This window comes from Ovis canadensis, chromosome 7, assembly GCF_042477335.2.
Source record: "Ovis canadensis isolate MfBH-ARS-UI-01 breed Bighorn chromosome 7, ARS-UI_OviCan_v2, whole genome shotgun sequence".
NCBI lineage: Eukaryota > Metazoa > Chordata > Mammalia > Artiodactyla > Bovidae > Ovis > Ovis canadensis.
The window spans coordinates 96,082,757-96,098,614 of NC_091251.1; the positions used below are offsets into that span (position 1 = coordinate 96,082,757).

General features: G+C 48.9%; 1 protein-coding gene across 4 annotated transcripts in view; it reads right to left on the reverse strand.

Moving 5' to 3' along the window:
• Window positions 1–297: 297 nt before the first annotated feature.
• The window catches only part of SYNDIG1L (synapse differentiation inducing 1 like), a 58,501-nt gene continuing 42,940 nt past the window's right edge, over window positions 298–15,858 (reverse strand). For 2 of the 4 annotated variants that reach the window (XM_069597060.1, XM_069597061.1), the window contains exons 2-4: window positions 6,224–6,382; window positions 5,543–6,039; window positions 2,019–3,990 (exon numbers count right to left, since the gene is read on the reverse strand). In XM_069597060.1, the coding sequence (XP_069453161.1) occupies window positions 3,604–3,990; window positions 5,543–5,959 (804 nt within the window). In that variant the 5' untranslated portion in view covers window positions 5,960–6,039; window positions 6,224–6,382 and the 3' untranslated portion in view covers window positions 2,019–3,603. Of the gene's footprint in view, window positions 1,496–2,018; window positions 3,991–5,542; window positions 6,040–6,223; window positions 6,383–15,858 lie in introns of those variants that run through there. The other 2 variants (XM_069597063.1, XM_069597062.1) reach the window with 2 other exon arrangements.

The following is a 15,858-nucleotide window of genomic DNA, read 5'->3' on the forward strand; positions in this document are numbered from 1 at the left end:
CTGGGTGTCCAGCCCACTGGGGATGAGGAGACCCCAGAGCAGGCGGGGCTGGGTGGGGCCACTACGTTTCCTGCATCACACCGGCGTGGGCATGTGCTGTGTGTGTGTGCGCGCATGCGAGTGTGTGCACGCAGTATCTGTGCTTGTGTGGGCTGTGCCCACGTGCGCACATGCGCGGATGGAGGTGTGTATGCATGGAGGTGCGGGTAGGCACATGCTTTGTGTACATGTATGTGCGCATGTGTGTGCGTGTCTGTGTCTTGGTTTACATTCCCCAGGGTTCCTCTGAGGCAAGGGTTCGATTGTGGGTAGTTTATTGGGAGCTGATCCCAGGAAGCAGAAAAATGAGGAAGAAGATGGGGAGAGAAGGCAACCAGCGAGGGACGCGCTTTTGGTTAAATTGCCACTGCCAGTAGCTGAAGCTCCATCCTTCTGGGGAATCCTCAGAGCAGGTGGAATATGGCTGGTGTCCTTCCATCGAGATGCCGCGAAACCTGGGGGTATTTGTCCACCAGCTTCCATCCATCAGTGATTGAAGCACCTTCAGCCTCTCCTACCTGTGGGCCCAGTGGAAGTTCCCAGGAAGCAGCCTTTGGTGTGGGGAGGTAAAGGCGGCAGGATGTAGGTGGCATTACCAGGTCTGCTGCTGCGTGATGGGTGTGCTGGGCGCAGTGGCGTGCTGCTCAGGGCCCCGCTGGAATGACGGGATTCGTCCTACTGCAAACAGCCTTCAGGCATCCCCCAACCTGGGAGCAGCCTCGGCTGAAGAGAGACACTTTGCCCAAGGGGTCACAGTCCTTTTCTGGGTGGCTCCCATCCAGTGACTGATTGACAAGCAGCAATGGAGGCCTGGCCCTTCGTCCCACCTTGAGTCAACTCTGAGGGCACCTAGGCTCCAGGCCCCACCTCGGGTTCGCCCAGACAGTCATTTGGCAAGCACTGCAGCCTGACCGGAGAAGGCGATGGCACCCCCACTCCAGTACTCTTGCCTGGAAAATCCCATGGATGGAGGAGCCTGGTAGGTTGCAGTCCATGGGGTCGTGAAGAGTCGGACATGACTGAGTGACTTCACTTTCCCTTTTCACTTTCATGCATTGAGGAAGGAAATGGTAACCCACTCCAGTGTTCTTGCCTGGAGAATCCCAGGGACGGGGGAGCCTGATGGGCTGCTGTCTATAGGGTCGCACAGAGTTGGACACGACTGAAGCGACTTGGCAGCAGCAGCAGCCTGACCTCTCCATAGTTCAGATCTGCCTCCTTCTGCTCCTCTCCCCGAATGTTTTCCCGGGAGTATCTTCTAATGAGTATCATGCAGTGATCTCTGTCTCAGGGGTACTCAGCCTGTGCAGCGTGTGTGTGTGTGTGTGTGTGTGTGTGTGTGCAGAGCTGTGTCTTCCAAGTAGTCATGGGTGGGTATGGGCATGCCAGTGTCCTCCATGCAGTGACCTAGAGGCCAGGCTGTTCCCTCTGATAGCCCAGGCAGGTTCCTGGGGGCCTGGAACAGAAAGGATACTGGGGATTCGGTGCTGAGGATGGGGCCTGAATCAGACAGAGATGGTTTCCTCCCCATACCACGCTTGAGCAGCCCCCATTGGGACTCAAGAGAGGGCATCAGGGGAGTGGGGTCCTTGGTGACCCCATACCTTGTGTCCACCTCTGATGGCTCCAGGAAGCTCAGGGGAGCCTCAGTAACCCTGGCCCACATCTCTTCCTCCTGACCTCCAAGGCTCTCTAGTCTAGAATGAATTTTTCTTCAGCCTGGACGTTGCCTTGTCTTGCAGAGTCAAATGCAAGCCACACCATCACCCGGCATCCAGGCTACTCCCAGCAGAGTAGTCTTCCAAGCCAGAGCGCCTACCCCTTCTCTTAAGGCCCGGATGTGGGCAGGTCTTCTAGAGAACATGCTGCAAGGGGCCAGGAGCAGTAGACTGGGGGTTGGAGATCAGTGTTGGGGAAGGATCGGACACAGGCAAAGGTGGAGGTAGGGGGGGACAGCAAGAGGCCCAGAGGGCACCAGGTGTTACAGAAATGTTTATTACAAGGATAAGTATATACAGTAATGGGACATTAAAACTGCTGATCCTGGGCCTGTGAGACTTCAGGGGATGTATTGATTGGAGGGCTAGGTAATGCCTAGGCTTGCGGAGGATGGTGAACAAGTTGGGTTCACAGCCCCAAGCTCTGGATGGGGCCCCGGAATGACCAGGTCCACAGATCATGCACAATGAGAGCCATAGCTTGAATGCTGGCAGGCCTGCCCTCCCAAGTGTGCTCCTCCTGCCTGTCTGGGTGTTTCTAGAATTCTGAAATTTCCCTATTGGCTAAGAGTGTTAAGAGCAGCTCTGAGAAGAGGTGCCGGTGAAGAAGCTGCAAGGCTGACCAGGGGTCCATCACTGACCTCCAGCATTCAGAGGTGGAAAAAGATCACTGGCATCTGAGACACAGGCCTGACTTTCCTCTTTTTTGAGTTGGTGAAGCTTTCAGTTTGGTTCCAGCTGGATGTTTTAGGCATAATCCAATAGCTCCAAAACTCCTGTGGGAGGCTCCTGTCACATACCTGCCCACAAATACTAAGGGTCATCCCTTAGTATCCCTTCAATACATTCTCTATATCCATCTAGACCTTGATCACCTCCTCTAGGAGGCCCTCCTGGGCTGCTCAGCTGCCATGCCAGGCCTGTGTCCCCCTCATCTACACTCACTACACAGGGTCTCCTTGCTACATTCTCCCATGGCTGGAACCAGGATCCTGCACTGAGTGGCTACTGGACTGATGGCACTCTCTCTCTCTGTCTGCCTGGCGTGGTGCCAGCTCAGAGGCCCCGGAGGAATCCAGAAAAGGAGGATGGGGGCAGAGAACAGGAGCAACAATATTTCAGGGACCTCCAGGCTCTCTGTCATCTCATCTGCCTTTCCCTCCTGCATAAAGACGCTCCAAGAACCTGCTCTCAGTACAGTTTATCTGCCCTAGGTGCCCCTTCTCCACCTAGAATCTACTTTGTCTTACAAGCCCACAGAAGAGGTAAGCACCCTCTAGAACCAGAAAGACCAAGGGGGTCCCTTTGTATGTATTTCCATCTTGGCTGGCTGAGGTCTGAGCATCACAGGCCAGAGAGTGGAGTTGGGAAGTTCAGGGAGACCCCAGGTGGAGACTTCTGTGCGTCTGCCCTCCAGGCACCCCTTTCTCTCTCTGTAACCTGCTCTTCTCTGTGGAGAGGTTAGCAGAGTTGAGTAGTGGGTGGCTGCAGGGCAGGAGACCCTTTGGGGAATGAGCAGAATGGGGAGAGCTCCCAGCCAGAGGCAGCTCTGCTTGGATGGCCAGGTGGGCAGCCGTACCCTCTCCTGGACTGAGTGATGCCCCCGGCCTGCTCTAGGCCAGTGGCGATGGGCGGGAAGAAGTGAAGGTCGTGCCCCGCAGGCTGCAGCCTGGGAGGCCTCCTCCTGACAAGCCACCCCCATGAGTTGTCTCCCCAGAGAGTCTGCTACCCCCAGCACCCCACCTCCACCTCCTCAGGCAGAGTAGGGGAGTCAGCAGGCCAGACCTTCTTGGCCACTAGCTGTGGCCATTCTGGGACATGTAAGCTGCCAGGGCCACCGCCACGGCTACATAGAGGCCAGCCCCCACAGCGATGGAGAGTGTGGCCAGGAAGAGGGCCCGGCGGGAGGTGGTGTTAGCCAGACGGAAGTCCCCCTTGGAGATGGCCTTGCTGGTCTAAGGAGAGAGAGGCGCTGGTGAAAGGGAACATCCCCACGCTCAGCACAATAGCCCCAGCCCCCCAGGCCCTGACCCCAGTGTCCTGGGGAGGGGGGCGGGCAGAGCAGAAGCCCTGGGCCCCCATGGGCTCTTACCCCCTGGGAGAAGTAGAAGGCGGCGATGCCCAGGGGCCAGAAGCAGCAGAGCATGGAGAAGATGGTGAGACCCAGGTGGTCCCTGGGAGGCAGCGTAAGGAAATTGTCTTCACTTTCACTCTCCGTCGATGTGGCGTCACTCTGCAAAACACGAGTGGGCTCTTGTGACCCGGCACGGGACACCCGTCGACAGTGGTGTGGGGCAGCGGGCAGACTCATCTGTCGTTAGTGGGAATGTGGGTTGGGTTCCGGACTCACGACCAAAAACGTTGACAATGGTTCGATGATTCCACGCTTAGGGATTTATCACTAGGAAAAACTACAAGTATACACATGCAAGAATACGTGCACAAGTATACATGGACTAGGATGTTCATTATAGGATAGTAACTGTGAAAGATCAGGAACAGTCTCAATGCCCAGTGACCAGGAGATTGGGTTAATAAGTGGTGGAAGAATTTACAATGGGATACCATGTAACCCTTAAAATTCACCTTGGTAGAAAATATTAGATTATGTGGAGCAAATACATTGCTTAGAGAGGAAAATTCAGTTACAGAAATATGAATAGCAAAAATTCTTTTGGGGGGTAAGGTAGAAAAAAAATAAGTAAAAAGACTGGAAGCTCATTCACTAAAATAATAGCTATCTTTGAATAATTTTTTGCATTGACTTTAAATTGCTTATATAATTAAGAAAACAAGAGCCAGGTGAACTTTCCTCAAAGACCAGAAGTCCTTAGATGGATGTGTGAGTTGACAAAGACAGTGTTTATCTGTATGTATAAGGGAATATTATTCAGCCATAAAAAGAAGGAAATCCTGCCATTCGGGCCAACATGAGTCTTGATACATTATGCTAAGTGAAATAGTAGTAGTAGGGTTAGTCACTAAGTTGTGTCTGACTCTTGCGACCCTATGGACAGTCAGTCGCCTGCCAGGCTCCTCTGTCCATCGGATTCTTCAGGCAAGAATACTGGAGTGGGTTGCCATTTCCTTCTCCATGCTAAGTGAAATAAGTCCAAGATAAATACCATTTGATCTCACTTATATGTAGGATCTAGAAAAGCTGAACTCATAGAAACAGTGAGTAGGTCGGTGGTTGCCGGGGGCTAGAGAGTAGGAACAATGAGGAGAAGTTGGTTAAAGAGTAAAAACTTCCAGTTATAAGCGGAATAAGTTCTGGGAGTCTGCTACAGGGTGGTGGCTGTAGTTAATAATGTATTATATACTTGAAAGTTTCTATGAGAGTAGATCTTAAATATTCTCATTATAGCAACAGCAAAACGGTAATTAGGTGAGGTAAATGGTGTGTTAACTAACCTTATTGTGGTAAACATTTTGTGATACATACATGAATCAAACCATGGCATTATATACCTTAATTTTACATAACAATTATATCTTGATTGAACTGGAAAAAAAAAACAAGAACAAAAAATGCTATTAAAAAGTCAAACAGTCACAACCTTTAAAAATTGTGAATCACTATGTTGTACACCTGAAACTTACATAATATTGTGCATGAGCTTCAATAGAAAGATACCTTAATGCAATAAATAGTAAAAAAAAAATTAGTCAGCTCTAACTAGTGTTTCTCGAAGTGTGGATAGCATCTGTGTCAGAGGGCCTATTCTTTAGTAAAATACAGATTCCTGGGGCCCAGGCCAGGCCTACAAAATCTCAGTGCTTACCTCTTCTTCCTCCTGGTCACCCTCTTGGCCTTGGAGCTCCTCTTGAACCCCGTAGGACACAGTCTGGATGGTGACATCCTCTTCCACTTGGCCAGGTTCTGTGGACTGCTCCATAGGCCCAGCCGGGGGTTCTCTGCCCTCTGTGAAGCTGGTCTCACAGCTGCCTGCCCTGGGCTCCTTGACCTTGTCCCTCCCCAGAAGGCAGCTGGGCCTGTACCAGGCCTCCACGGCTAGCTGCAGGGACCCAGGGTCCAGGAGCTGGTGGGCATGCGCAGGGCCAGTACCGCCCAGGAGGTAGGAATAGATCTTCTCCCTGCACGGCCAGGCAGGAGAAGCCTCGGGGTAGGGGTAGGGGCTATGGAGGTGCGTGGGGCTCCGAGGCAGCAATGGGTTCTGTAGCTCACTCAGGCTTTCCATGGTTTTGGAGGCAGCTCTGGGGAGGGGAGCCCCAGAGCCCTGGGACTTGGTGGCCAGTTGAGCAGTCCTCAGAGGGCCTGCTGGGGAGAGCAAGACAGACAGACACTGTGGCTGGCGTTCTGGATGAAGGAAAAGAAGTAGTGAAGAGCACAGACTCTGCAGTCTGACTTGCCCTGGACCCTGCCTGTACCACGGGCCAGCCGTGGGGCCTTGAGCTGGCTACTTAACTCAGATCCTTTGTTTTTTGTCTGCAGCAGAACTTACCTCATAGAGTTGGGTCATTCATTTATCCATTCACCGCATCGTCACTGAGCATTGGTGATGGCCAGGCGCTGCACAGATGCTGGGGATGAAGCAGGGAGAGGAAGAAGGATGTGCACTTGGTCTTCCAGAGCTCACAGTCTGGTGGAGAAGATGCCTGCCCTGAAGGGGAGGTACAGCAGAGGGTGTCAGAATATGCGATGGTTAGAACTGACACAGAGGTGCAAGGGGACGCTTTGGAGCTGAGATCTGAAGGAAGAAGATGGGTTGACAAGGTGAGGGGAGGGGGACACATTTCACGCAGTGGGTGGATAAAGGCTGGTTGGCCTGAGAGCTGGAGATGAGGCTGGTGTGGCTGCGGGTACAGAGAAAGGTGTGAGATGGACTGCGGGGCCAGACGGTGCAGCCCTGTTGAGGTCAAAGGGGCCCTCGGGGGTCTTGGTAGGGTTGATAGGATGAGACTTGGGTTCTGAAGCCTTCCTTGTGGCTGTTGTGTGGGGTGGCTTAGACTGACTGTCTCACAGATAGGAGGCTTTGTCATGGCTTCTGATAAACTGAGGACCACTGAGACTCTGAGCAGATGGAGAAACGGGGGGTGGGCCTTAGGAGACACTGTCAGAATCAGTGGCAGGTGGGATGCTACATCGACAGAGGATTTGTTCTTGGGTTGGGTGGGCCCACGTTTAGCTCAGAGCTTGCCTCATGCCACATGCTCACAGAGGTCAGCTCTTCCTGGTGGAGGTGCTTCTCCTCAAGTATGGTCTTAGGGGGTGCTCCTTAGGCTCACCTCCCTTCTAAGGCAAGTTCTGGGATCTGGGGGAGGGCTTAGGCCACTGCTGTCTGCGGGGTGGTGGTGCTCATCAGCCCAGAGGCCTCACTGCTGCTCTCTCCTCCTTCCTCTCCAGAGGTCAGACATGCAGGGAGCAGAGCCCTTAGACTACAGTGACTTGGAGGGGCTCCTTCCTGCTGATGGGGAGCTGGGCATCCAAGGCAGAGGCCTTATAAGGTTACGTCCATGTCTGGGCTCCTCTGGGTTGATTCCCAGCAGGGCTGGACTCTCTAACCCACCAGGGCAGCTTCTGAGCCCCTGTCACAGCCTCCCCCCACCAGCAGACGTGAGCCACAGACGCAGAGCTAAAGGACATGTGACCACAGGCTCATGGGTTTGGGAGTTAGATACACAGAGTTTCCATTCCTGATCCACGTTAGCTTTTTGATCTGATGGTTTCCCCATTTGGAACCAGAGAAGTTGGATTAAACAGCCACTGATGTCAATGGTGGCACTAATATACCATAATTCCATAGCTTCGAGGAGCCCTCCAGATGTGAAATTCCCCCATTCCCTGTCCTCTTTCAGTAGTCAGGAATGGATGAGCACACTCAAATAAGCCCAGGGGGTGCAGGGCTCTCCTTCCCCAACACGGCCCCTCCAGCAGGGTCAGGAAGGCAAAGGGAAGCCAAGACATCTATTTGCCAGATGAGCCACGGAGCCAAGGGGTAATTGCCCAGCTTCCCAACTCCCTCTTGGCTGCCTTCTCCCAGCCCTGCCCCTCCACCTGGCCCCTGCACCTGCTCACCTCACCTACTCTCTGGGCTTCCATCCATGTGGGCAGAGGTGGGCAGGGGCCTTTCTGAGGGAGTAGGGTTGGGGAGACCAGCCCTAGAATCTTCAGAACAGATGAATGCATCAAACTCACTCCTGCCCTATGGCTTGCCTCACCAAGAGCCCGCACTGTCATCCCGTAGGGGCCAAGGAGGGATATTTGTGACCAGGAGTCAGGCCCTCGAGCTCTGAGGGGTGTTTGTGAGGGCCTTTATCCAGGGCTGGCAGGGGTGGCTGTGTCCCAACCCATCACCCAGTTCCTGCCAGCCACCCCCTCTTGGTCCAAGTACACCCAGCTGAGCCTCTGAAACCCAAGCCACGCACCCTTTCCTGGATCAGTATCCCCCCGCCCCCCAGCACATGCCCTGGTCGTGTCTTAAGAGTAGAAATCAGCGCTTCATGCACAGAGGTATATAAGCCTGGGTTTTCCACCATAGGGACAATCTGGAAGCCACCTGAATGTCCAACAATTGGGGACATGTTAAACAAATTATGGTGCAAAAACAATGGTACAGGGCCTTCAAACAGGTTTGCAAAAAAGGAATAATATGAGAAAATGCTCTCTGCAGATTCAGTGAGAAGGCAGAAAAGAACACCGTATGTGCATGTGATCTCAACTCCGCCAAAATGTCAACAGTGATTATCTCCAGGGGTGGGAGTACAGGTGCTTTTCATTTTTTTTTTAACATCTCATTTTTTTCTGTTTTCCACATTCATTTTTTACGATGAGCATGCATTACTTTTAAATCAGAAAAAAAAATTAATGGATTTCTTCTGAGCCAAATTATCTAAAATCAGTTTAAAACCTCCCCAGGCTGGGGCATTCCTTCTGAGAAACAATGAGGCTAAGCACAGCATCAAAACTTGCCCCCTGGCCAATATGCACAGAGAGGCACAGAGCACATGGACACAATCACACACACCTGTTTTCATAAAGTAACCAGTCACAGGCTGCAGCACCTGCCCACAGTCCGGCTAAGGGTCGATTCTCTTACAGGTTGTGTTCTCTCGGTCACCTGTCAGAGTCACACAGGGGCTCACTGGGCTGACTCTAGGGACCCAGCTCTGAGTCCTGGCCACCAGGAGGTGGTGGCTGGGCTCTAGCCCAGTCTTCTCTGGCCTTGGCCTGGCCTGACCTTTCGGCCTCTTGCTTAGGGTTGCCTCCCTCTGTTCCCTGGAATAAGGGACTAGCGTTCAACACAGAGCAATTTGCATCTCCAGTTCAGCTGCCTGATCTCACCTGGACTGTGGGCCTTGCACACTGTGTATGGTACTGTGTACATGCTCAATTGCTGGTGAGCATGTTTCTGTGTGTGTGTGTGTGTGTGTGTGCATGTGTGTACGCTGCTCCAGAGGAAAGACATGAGATGTCTGGGATACTGAATTTAAGAAGATTGCCCCAAACGTGTGGTCGTGGCTGGAGGTCTGGGCCAGGCCAGAAGGCCGAAGGAGAGGTGGGTCTGTGAAGCCACGGTCCCTGGCTTCTTTCCTTTTGAGCTGAGAACTGAGCTGGGCTCTTGGGTGTGCCATGATGACCTGGAGAAGGAGAGCACACTGCCACCTCCCAGACAAGGGACAGGAAACCATCCAAATACAGCCTCCCAAGGGAGTCTGATTGCACTGGAGTCCAGTCATGCAGTGTGACATCAGTTTGCTTATCTATAAAATGTATGGAAAGGGTAGAAGGGGTTGATTTTTAACAGCTCAGCTCAAGATGACCCTAGGATTCTACTGGGAGAAGAAAGAAGAAGAACGTATGCTTATAGAGTTTTTTGCCACGTGCCAGGAACTGAACTGTTTAAATGCCCATTTTGACTCTGTAATTCTAGTGGGGAAATAACAACAGGACAGAGGGCTTCTTTCCCAGCAGTTGCAGACTAACCTGTGTTATACAAACCAGCCTACGAAAGCCAGGGGAACTATGAAGGCACTGAACAGTCACCAAGGAATAAGAATTTGAGGGGTCAAGGTGCTAAGGACAGGTGAGCCTGACCTTTGGCAATACTCTTCCCCTCTTCCAGCAGGGAGGAAAAACTGGAGTTAAGGGATGGTTAAGGAAGAAGGGCTCCAGTAAGCATGTCCAGTTTTCAACTGGGACCACCTTAGGGCTACCCATTGGGAGTAGAAGAAAACCAGTAACAGATCAGCCCTCCCGAGGACAGAAACCATGCTTTGAATGAGCTCTGCTCCTAACTGGATTACGGTGATCTGCATATAACCTGGCTTTTTGCCAGAAGCAAAAGTTGTCTTCAGGCAGTGGTTCTCAAACTAGCCAGTCTCAGCATCACCAGGAGGACTTGTTAAACCCAGACAACTGGCTTCCACCCTCAGAGTTTATGATTCCAGGATGGGGCTTGAGAATTTTCATTTCTAACAAGAATCTGGGTAAGTTGAATCTGCTGGCCCAGGGACCCACTTTAAGAACCATTGCTCTGATAATAACAGAAAGAAGAGTGAGATAACAGACATGAAATAATAAAGGTATTTAATTTATCCTAAATGAGGTGGAAGGAATATAGAACCAGTGAGACAAATAGAAAACAAATAGTAAGATGTTAGACTTACACCCAACTATGTGAGTAACTATATTGGATGTAAATGGAATAAAATTGCCCATAAAAGACAAAGATAGTCCCATAGTGTATTATTCCATTTATATGAAATTCTAGAGAAGGCAAAACTATGGTGACAAAAAGCATATCAGTGGTTGTTAAGGGCCAAGGTGGGGAGGGGATAGACTGAAAAGGGGCATGAAGATTTTGGGGGGTGATGTTCTGTATCTTGATTGTGGTAGTGGTTACATGACTGCGGGTATTTCACAAAACTCACTGAATTGTGTACTTAAAATTAGTGACTATTATTGTATGTAGATTATACTTCAAAGATGATTTTAAAAAGAGACAAAGACTAGATTTTTAAAACAACACAATCTGACAATATGCTACTTATAGTCAATGTACCTTAAATATAAAAATACAAAGAAGTTTAAAGTTGAAATAATAACATCTCACACTTAACTAAATTCTTACTGTGTCCTAGGCACCATCCTAAATGTGATGTATTCTCTCATTTAATCCTTATAGAAACTCTATAAATCATTATCTCCATCATTGTCTCCATTTCACAGATGAAGACACTGAGGCATAAGAAATTTGTAAGTGCCCACAGGCATGCAACTGGTGAGTAGTGGACAGGACATGAAACCCTGGAAATCTGACCCCAGAGTCACTTTGCTTTGTTGCCACTATGTGTTGGTGGCCATCTATGGAGTGCTTGCTTTGTTCTGGACGCCATGGAAAGTGCTTCAAATGTAGTATCTCATCTAATCTGTCCTTTTAACATGGGTGAGGGGGATTGCGACTCAGAGAGGTTAAATAGGTTTTCTGAGGTCACACAGCAGGAGAGTGGCTGAGCCCCATCTGACCCAGTCTGTTTGATCAGAGCTCTTGCTGGCCTGAACAGTATCAAATTCTCTGGGATTAGCTGTGGGGGGTGGGGTTTAGAGGAGGTCTGCTGCGCTGAGAAGAGGCAGCGTGAACTCTGCTAAAAAGAGACCACAGGGACAGTGTGATGTGGGACCAGAATTTGGGTTGTTGTCCGTAGGATGGGGCCAGTCCTTATCAGAATGCTGTAAAATCATAACAGCTACTTTTTACTGCATCCTCACGTGAGCCCCGTGTTTCACACACTGTATCTCAAACCTGTACAACAACTGATGAAATTGGCTATTATTATTTCTCATTTCAGATGAGGAAACTGAAGCTCAGAAAGGTTAAGTAACTTGCCCAAGATTAAACAGTATCAGACCCTGGATTTGAACCTAGGTTTAACTGAGTCCAACACCTGGCCTTTCAGAGCCTACCTGTGTGTAAAGGGTTGTGATAAACGGTGTGGGTGTGAAGATGGCAAGGACTTGGTCTCGAATGGGTTAAAACCAGAGACCTTACTGAAGGGAATGGGAAATGGGAGCTTTAGGAAAAGATTAAGAGATTTGGGGTGATTTAGCAGCCCAGGGATGGCTGCCTAGATAACCTTAAGGTCTGGATTCAAATAAATGCAGAGCTATAGTGAGGAAGTTCAACCTCTGACCACTATCTCTCAGTGCAACAAGAAAGACTGCTTCTAAACTGGAAGATAAAACCAGAACTTCCTAGCAGGGCAGAAGATTAAATAGAAATGATTACAATCCAGAGGAGAGGTGCCGTCTTTAAGAATAGGTGCTAGACCAACTTCCAGGCAGATAATATGTAAACTGTTCTGTAAACTGTGAAGTCCTGTGACTTGAGAGGCTGTTAGTAGATGACTTGGGGCTGGATTTGATGATTTCTGGCCTGTAAGAAGAGAGCCACCAAGCCAGCTTTGGAGTCATGGATGCTGCTTGTTGCATCTGACAGCAAAGAGAGAAAGAGTCAGGGGTCAGGGTCGGGGTGGGAGGCAACAGAGTTGAGGGAAAATGGGAGATTTAGCTTTGTTTGCTTCAGTTTCCTCCTCAGGAAGCTAACACAATTGATTATCCTTTCTTTCTCCTCTGTCTTCAAATGCTGCTAACTCTTGATCTTTCCTAATGGCACTTAAACATATTGTCATTCCCTGGCTTAAAAAAAGAAATCATGATGACGGCACAGCCTGACTGTCAACACTTTGACATTCCTCCCATTGACAAGTAGGGGTCTATGTCCCTCCTTTCTAATCTGAGTAGGTTTGTGACTGCTTTGACCACATAGCACAGCTAAGGTGATGCTCTGAGACTTCAGAGGCCAGGTTACAGAAGGTCATGCATCTTTCACCTTGCTTGCTGGAATACTCACCCTTGGGACCCTGAGCTGCTCTGAATTACCCTGAAGCTGTCAGGCTGGAAAGGCCGTGTGTATGATGCTCTGGTCTGCGGAGCCTGCTGAACCCAGCTTCCTGGTCATCCCAGGATGCCAGACATGTGAGTGAGGCCATCTTGGACTCTTCAAGCCAGTCCATCTGTCTGCTGAGGACCACTGGCCATGCCACATGGAATGGAATAATCACACAGCTCAAGCCTGGGTGAATTTCTGACCCTCAATGTCATGAGATAAAATAAGATGTCCCTTGTTTTAGCCACTAAGCTTTGAGGTAGTCAGGCAGAAACAGAGGGGAGGAATATTTGTCTTCCATGCCACCTCCCCTCCTTCAGCTCCTGTCCTTTCCCTCTCCTTTATGTCATGGCTATGCTACTCAGAAACTGTCTCCACCCACATCAGAATTCTTCAGCTCTCAGTTCAAAAGTCACCTCCTTAGGGAGGTCATCCCTCCATCCTCAGCCTAGATTTAGGTTGCTGGTTATCTGCTTTCCAGGCTCCAGCTCTTTCTTTCCAAGAGCTTATCCCAGTCTCTATTTACATACATGTGATTCCTTGATTAGTGTCTCTCTCCCTCACCAGATCGCGTGAGCTGCAAGAGGGTGGGGATTCTGTCTGCTTCCTCATACTTGTGGCCCCTGGCCTGGCGTATAATAGGCACTTCATAGACAGCTGGCCTCACGAATGAATGAGTGAATTGGGGGATGAGTGAGCTAGGTGGGCTGAATCTCCTCCTTAAGGAACTCTTTCCAGGACCTGGGATGGATGGAGCACATCTGGCTGGGGCATATTTAGTTTTGTTTAACAAATACTTCTTAAGCAGTTCAGACCAGTTTTTGGAATGCAAAAATCAACCAGAAGTGGTACCTGCTTTGAGGAGGAGGGGAGAATACAGACTAGCAAATACAAGGTTTCAGTGCCATGAAGTAAGTTGTGCTAGCAGGACATGGAGTGTTGTGGGTACACTGATATGGGACTCCTATCCTGAGAAAGGAGTGGAGGTGATGAAACTAGGAAAAGGGTTTCACAGCAGGTGACATCTGAACTGAGTCTTGAAGGAACAAGATGAGTCATTAGGTGAGACAGTGAGAAATGAGGAAACAGCAGAGAGGCATGGGACAGTGGTCTAGAGGGGAAGCCAGGTGGCTTGATATTGATGGAATCAGGCACAGGAGGTGGGGAGGCCTCCAATTCCTTGCAAGGAAGCTTTTTACTCTGGGCAGTGGGGAGCCAATGATGGTTGTCGCAAGAAAAGATACAGTCATGCCTGTGTTTTAGCTCTGGTTTTTCCAGTAGTCATGTATGGATGTGAGAGCTGGACCATAAAGAAGGCTGAGCACTGCAGAATTGAAACTTTCAAACTACTGTGCTGGAGAAGACTCTTGAGAGCCCCTTGGACTGCAAGGAGATCAAACCAGTCAATCCTAAAGGAAATCAACCCTGAATATTCATTGGAAGGACTGATACTGAGGCTGAAGCTCCAATACTTTGACCGCCTGATGCAAAGAGCCAACTCATTGGAAAAGACTCTGATAATGGGAAAGACTGAAAGCAGTAGGAGAAGAGGGTGACAGAAGATGAGATGGTTGGATGGCATCACTGACTCAATGGACATGAGTTTGAGCAAACTCTGGGAGATAGTGAAGGACAGGGAAGCCTGGCATGCTGCAGTCCTTGGGGTCACAAAGAGTTGGACATAACCTAGCGACTGAACAACAACAACTCTGGGTGGCAGCAGTGGATAGAAAGGATTTGAGGAGTGTGAAAACAGAACCTTGGAGTCTATTAAGAGGCTATTGTACAATGCAGGCAGGAGGGGATGAGGACCCGAACCTGACAGTGAAACAGATGGAGATGAAGAGTAACACCTGAGGAGTAGTTAGGAGGCTAAATCAATAGGACTTTGAGACCACCCATAAGTGAGAAAGAGAGAAGAGCAAGAATGACTTCCAGGTTTCTGGTTTCTTTAACTAAGCAGAAGGTGATGCCACCAACAGGCAAAATCTAGGGGGAAGCTGCTGATTTGAGAAGGCAGCCTGAGCTTAAAGGTCCACATCTTCTCCCTCTTAAGGTTCCATTAAGATGACAGGATATATTTTCAAAATAATGAAATCACAACAAAACTGGAAAACAGAAAAGATTATCAATGGACCAGAAACACAGAGGAATTTCTGGGAGATAAAAAGCAGATGAGATTCCTTGGTGAAGAAATGAGTACAGAGACAGGCATAGTCCCAAACACCAGAGGTAAGAACAATAAACACTCAAAGGAGAGACCTGTTAGGGAAACAAACTTATCCAACTTCAGAGGAAATACATGCCAGCTGCCTATATTAGTCAATATCTTTTTTATTCATGAGTCTGAATGAACAAAAAAAAGATAATGAAAAGTAGCTATGTGACAATAAAAGAGAAAGATTAAATAAATAAATATAAAACTGATCCAACAAGAATTCCAAATCATTCAAGTTATAGAAAATATATATAAATTTTTTTTTCAATTCATAGCCTCAGACAGATGTAAGAGGATGTTGCATCCATAAAACAAGAATAGGCTGCTATGAAAAAGGAGCAGTCAAAGAATAACAAAGTATTTTAAAAATGGAAAATAATTGTCTAAATTTTTAAAAATTCAATTGATATTCTGGATAATAGAATGGACATAGTTAAAGATCAACTTTTTAATGTAAAAGAAGAAGTTAATGAAATTTCCCAAGACTCAGAGCAAAAAGACAAAAAGATGGAAGATATGCAAGTTAAGAGAACTGGAGGAGTGTCCCAGGAGATCAAACATCCATCCAACAGGAATGTCAGAAAGACACAACAGAGAGACTGGAGGGAAAACAATAATAATTAAAGAAGCAAAAGTAGAACATGATTCATGAACTGAAAAAAAAAGAGTATTTAGATTGAAATGGGTCACCAAGTACCAAGCTGAAAAGATGAAACATACACACACAGATGGAAAGAAAGAAAGAGAAGTGGATGAGTTTGGTTTTGAAGTGCCTTTGGGATACAAAGGTAGAAACCCCACCTGGCAATTGATATATGGAGATGAAGCCCTGGCTGGTGGTCAGGTCTGGAGAGAGATTTGAGAATGAAGAAGGACCTATGGAGAGTGAGGAGAAGAGGGCTGAGGGGGAACCCAGGAAAGATAAACAGCTGGAATACTTCTCAGCTCCCACAGGAGGCGTTCCAGTTGCTCT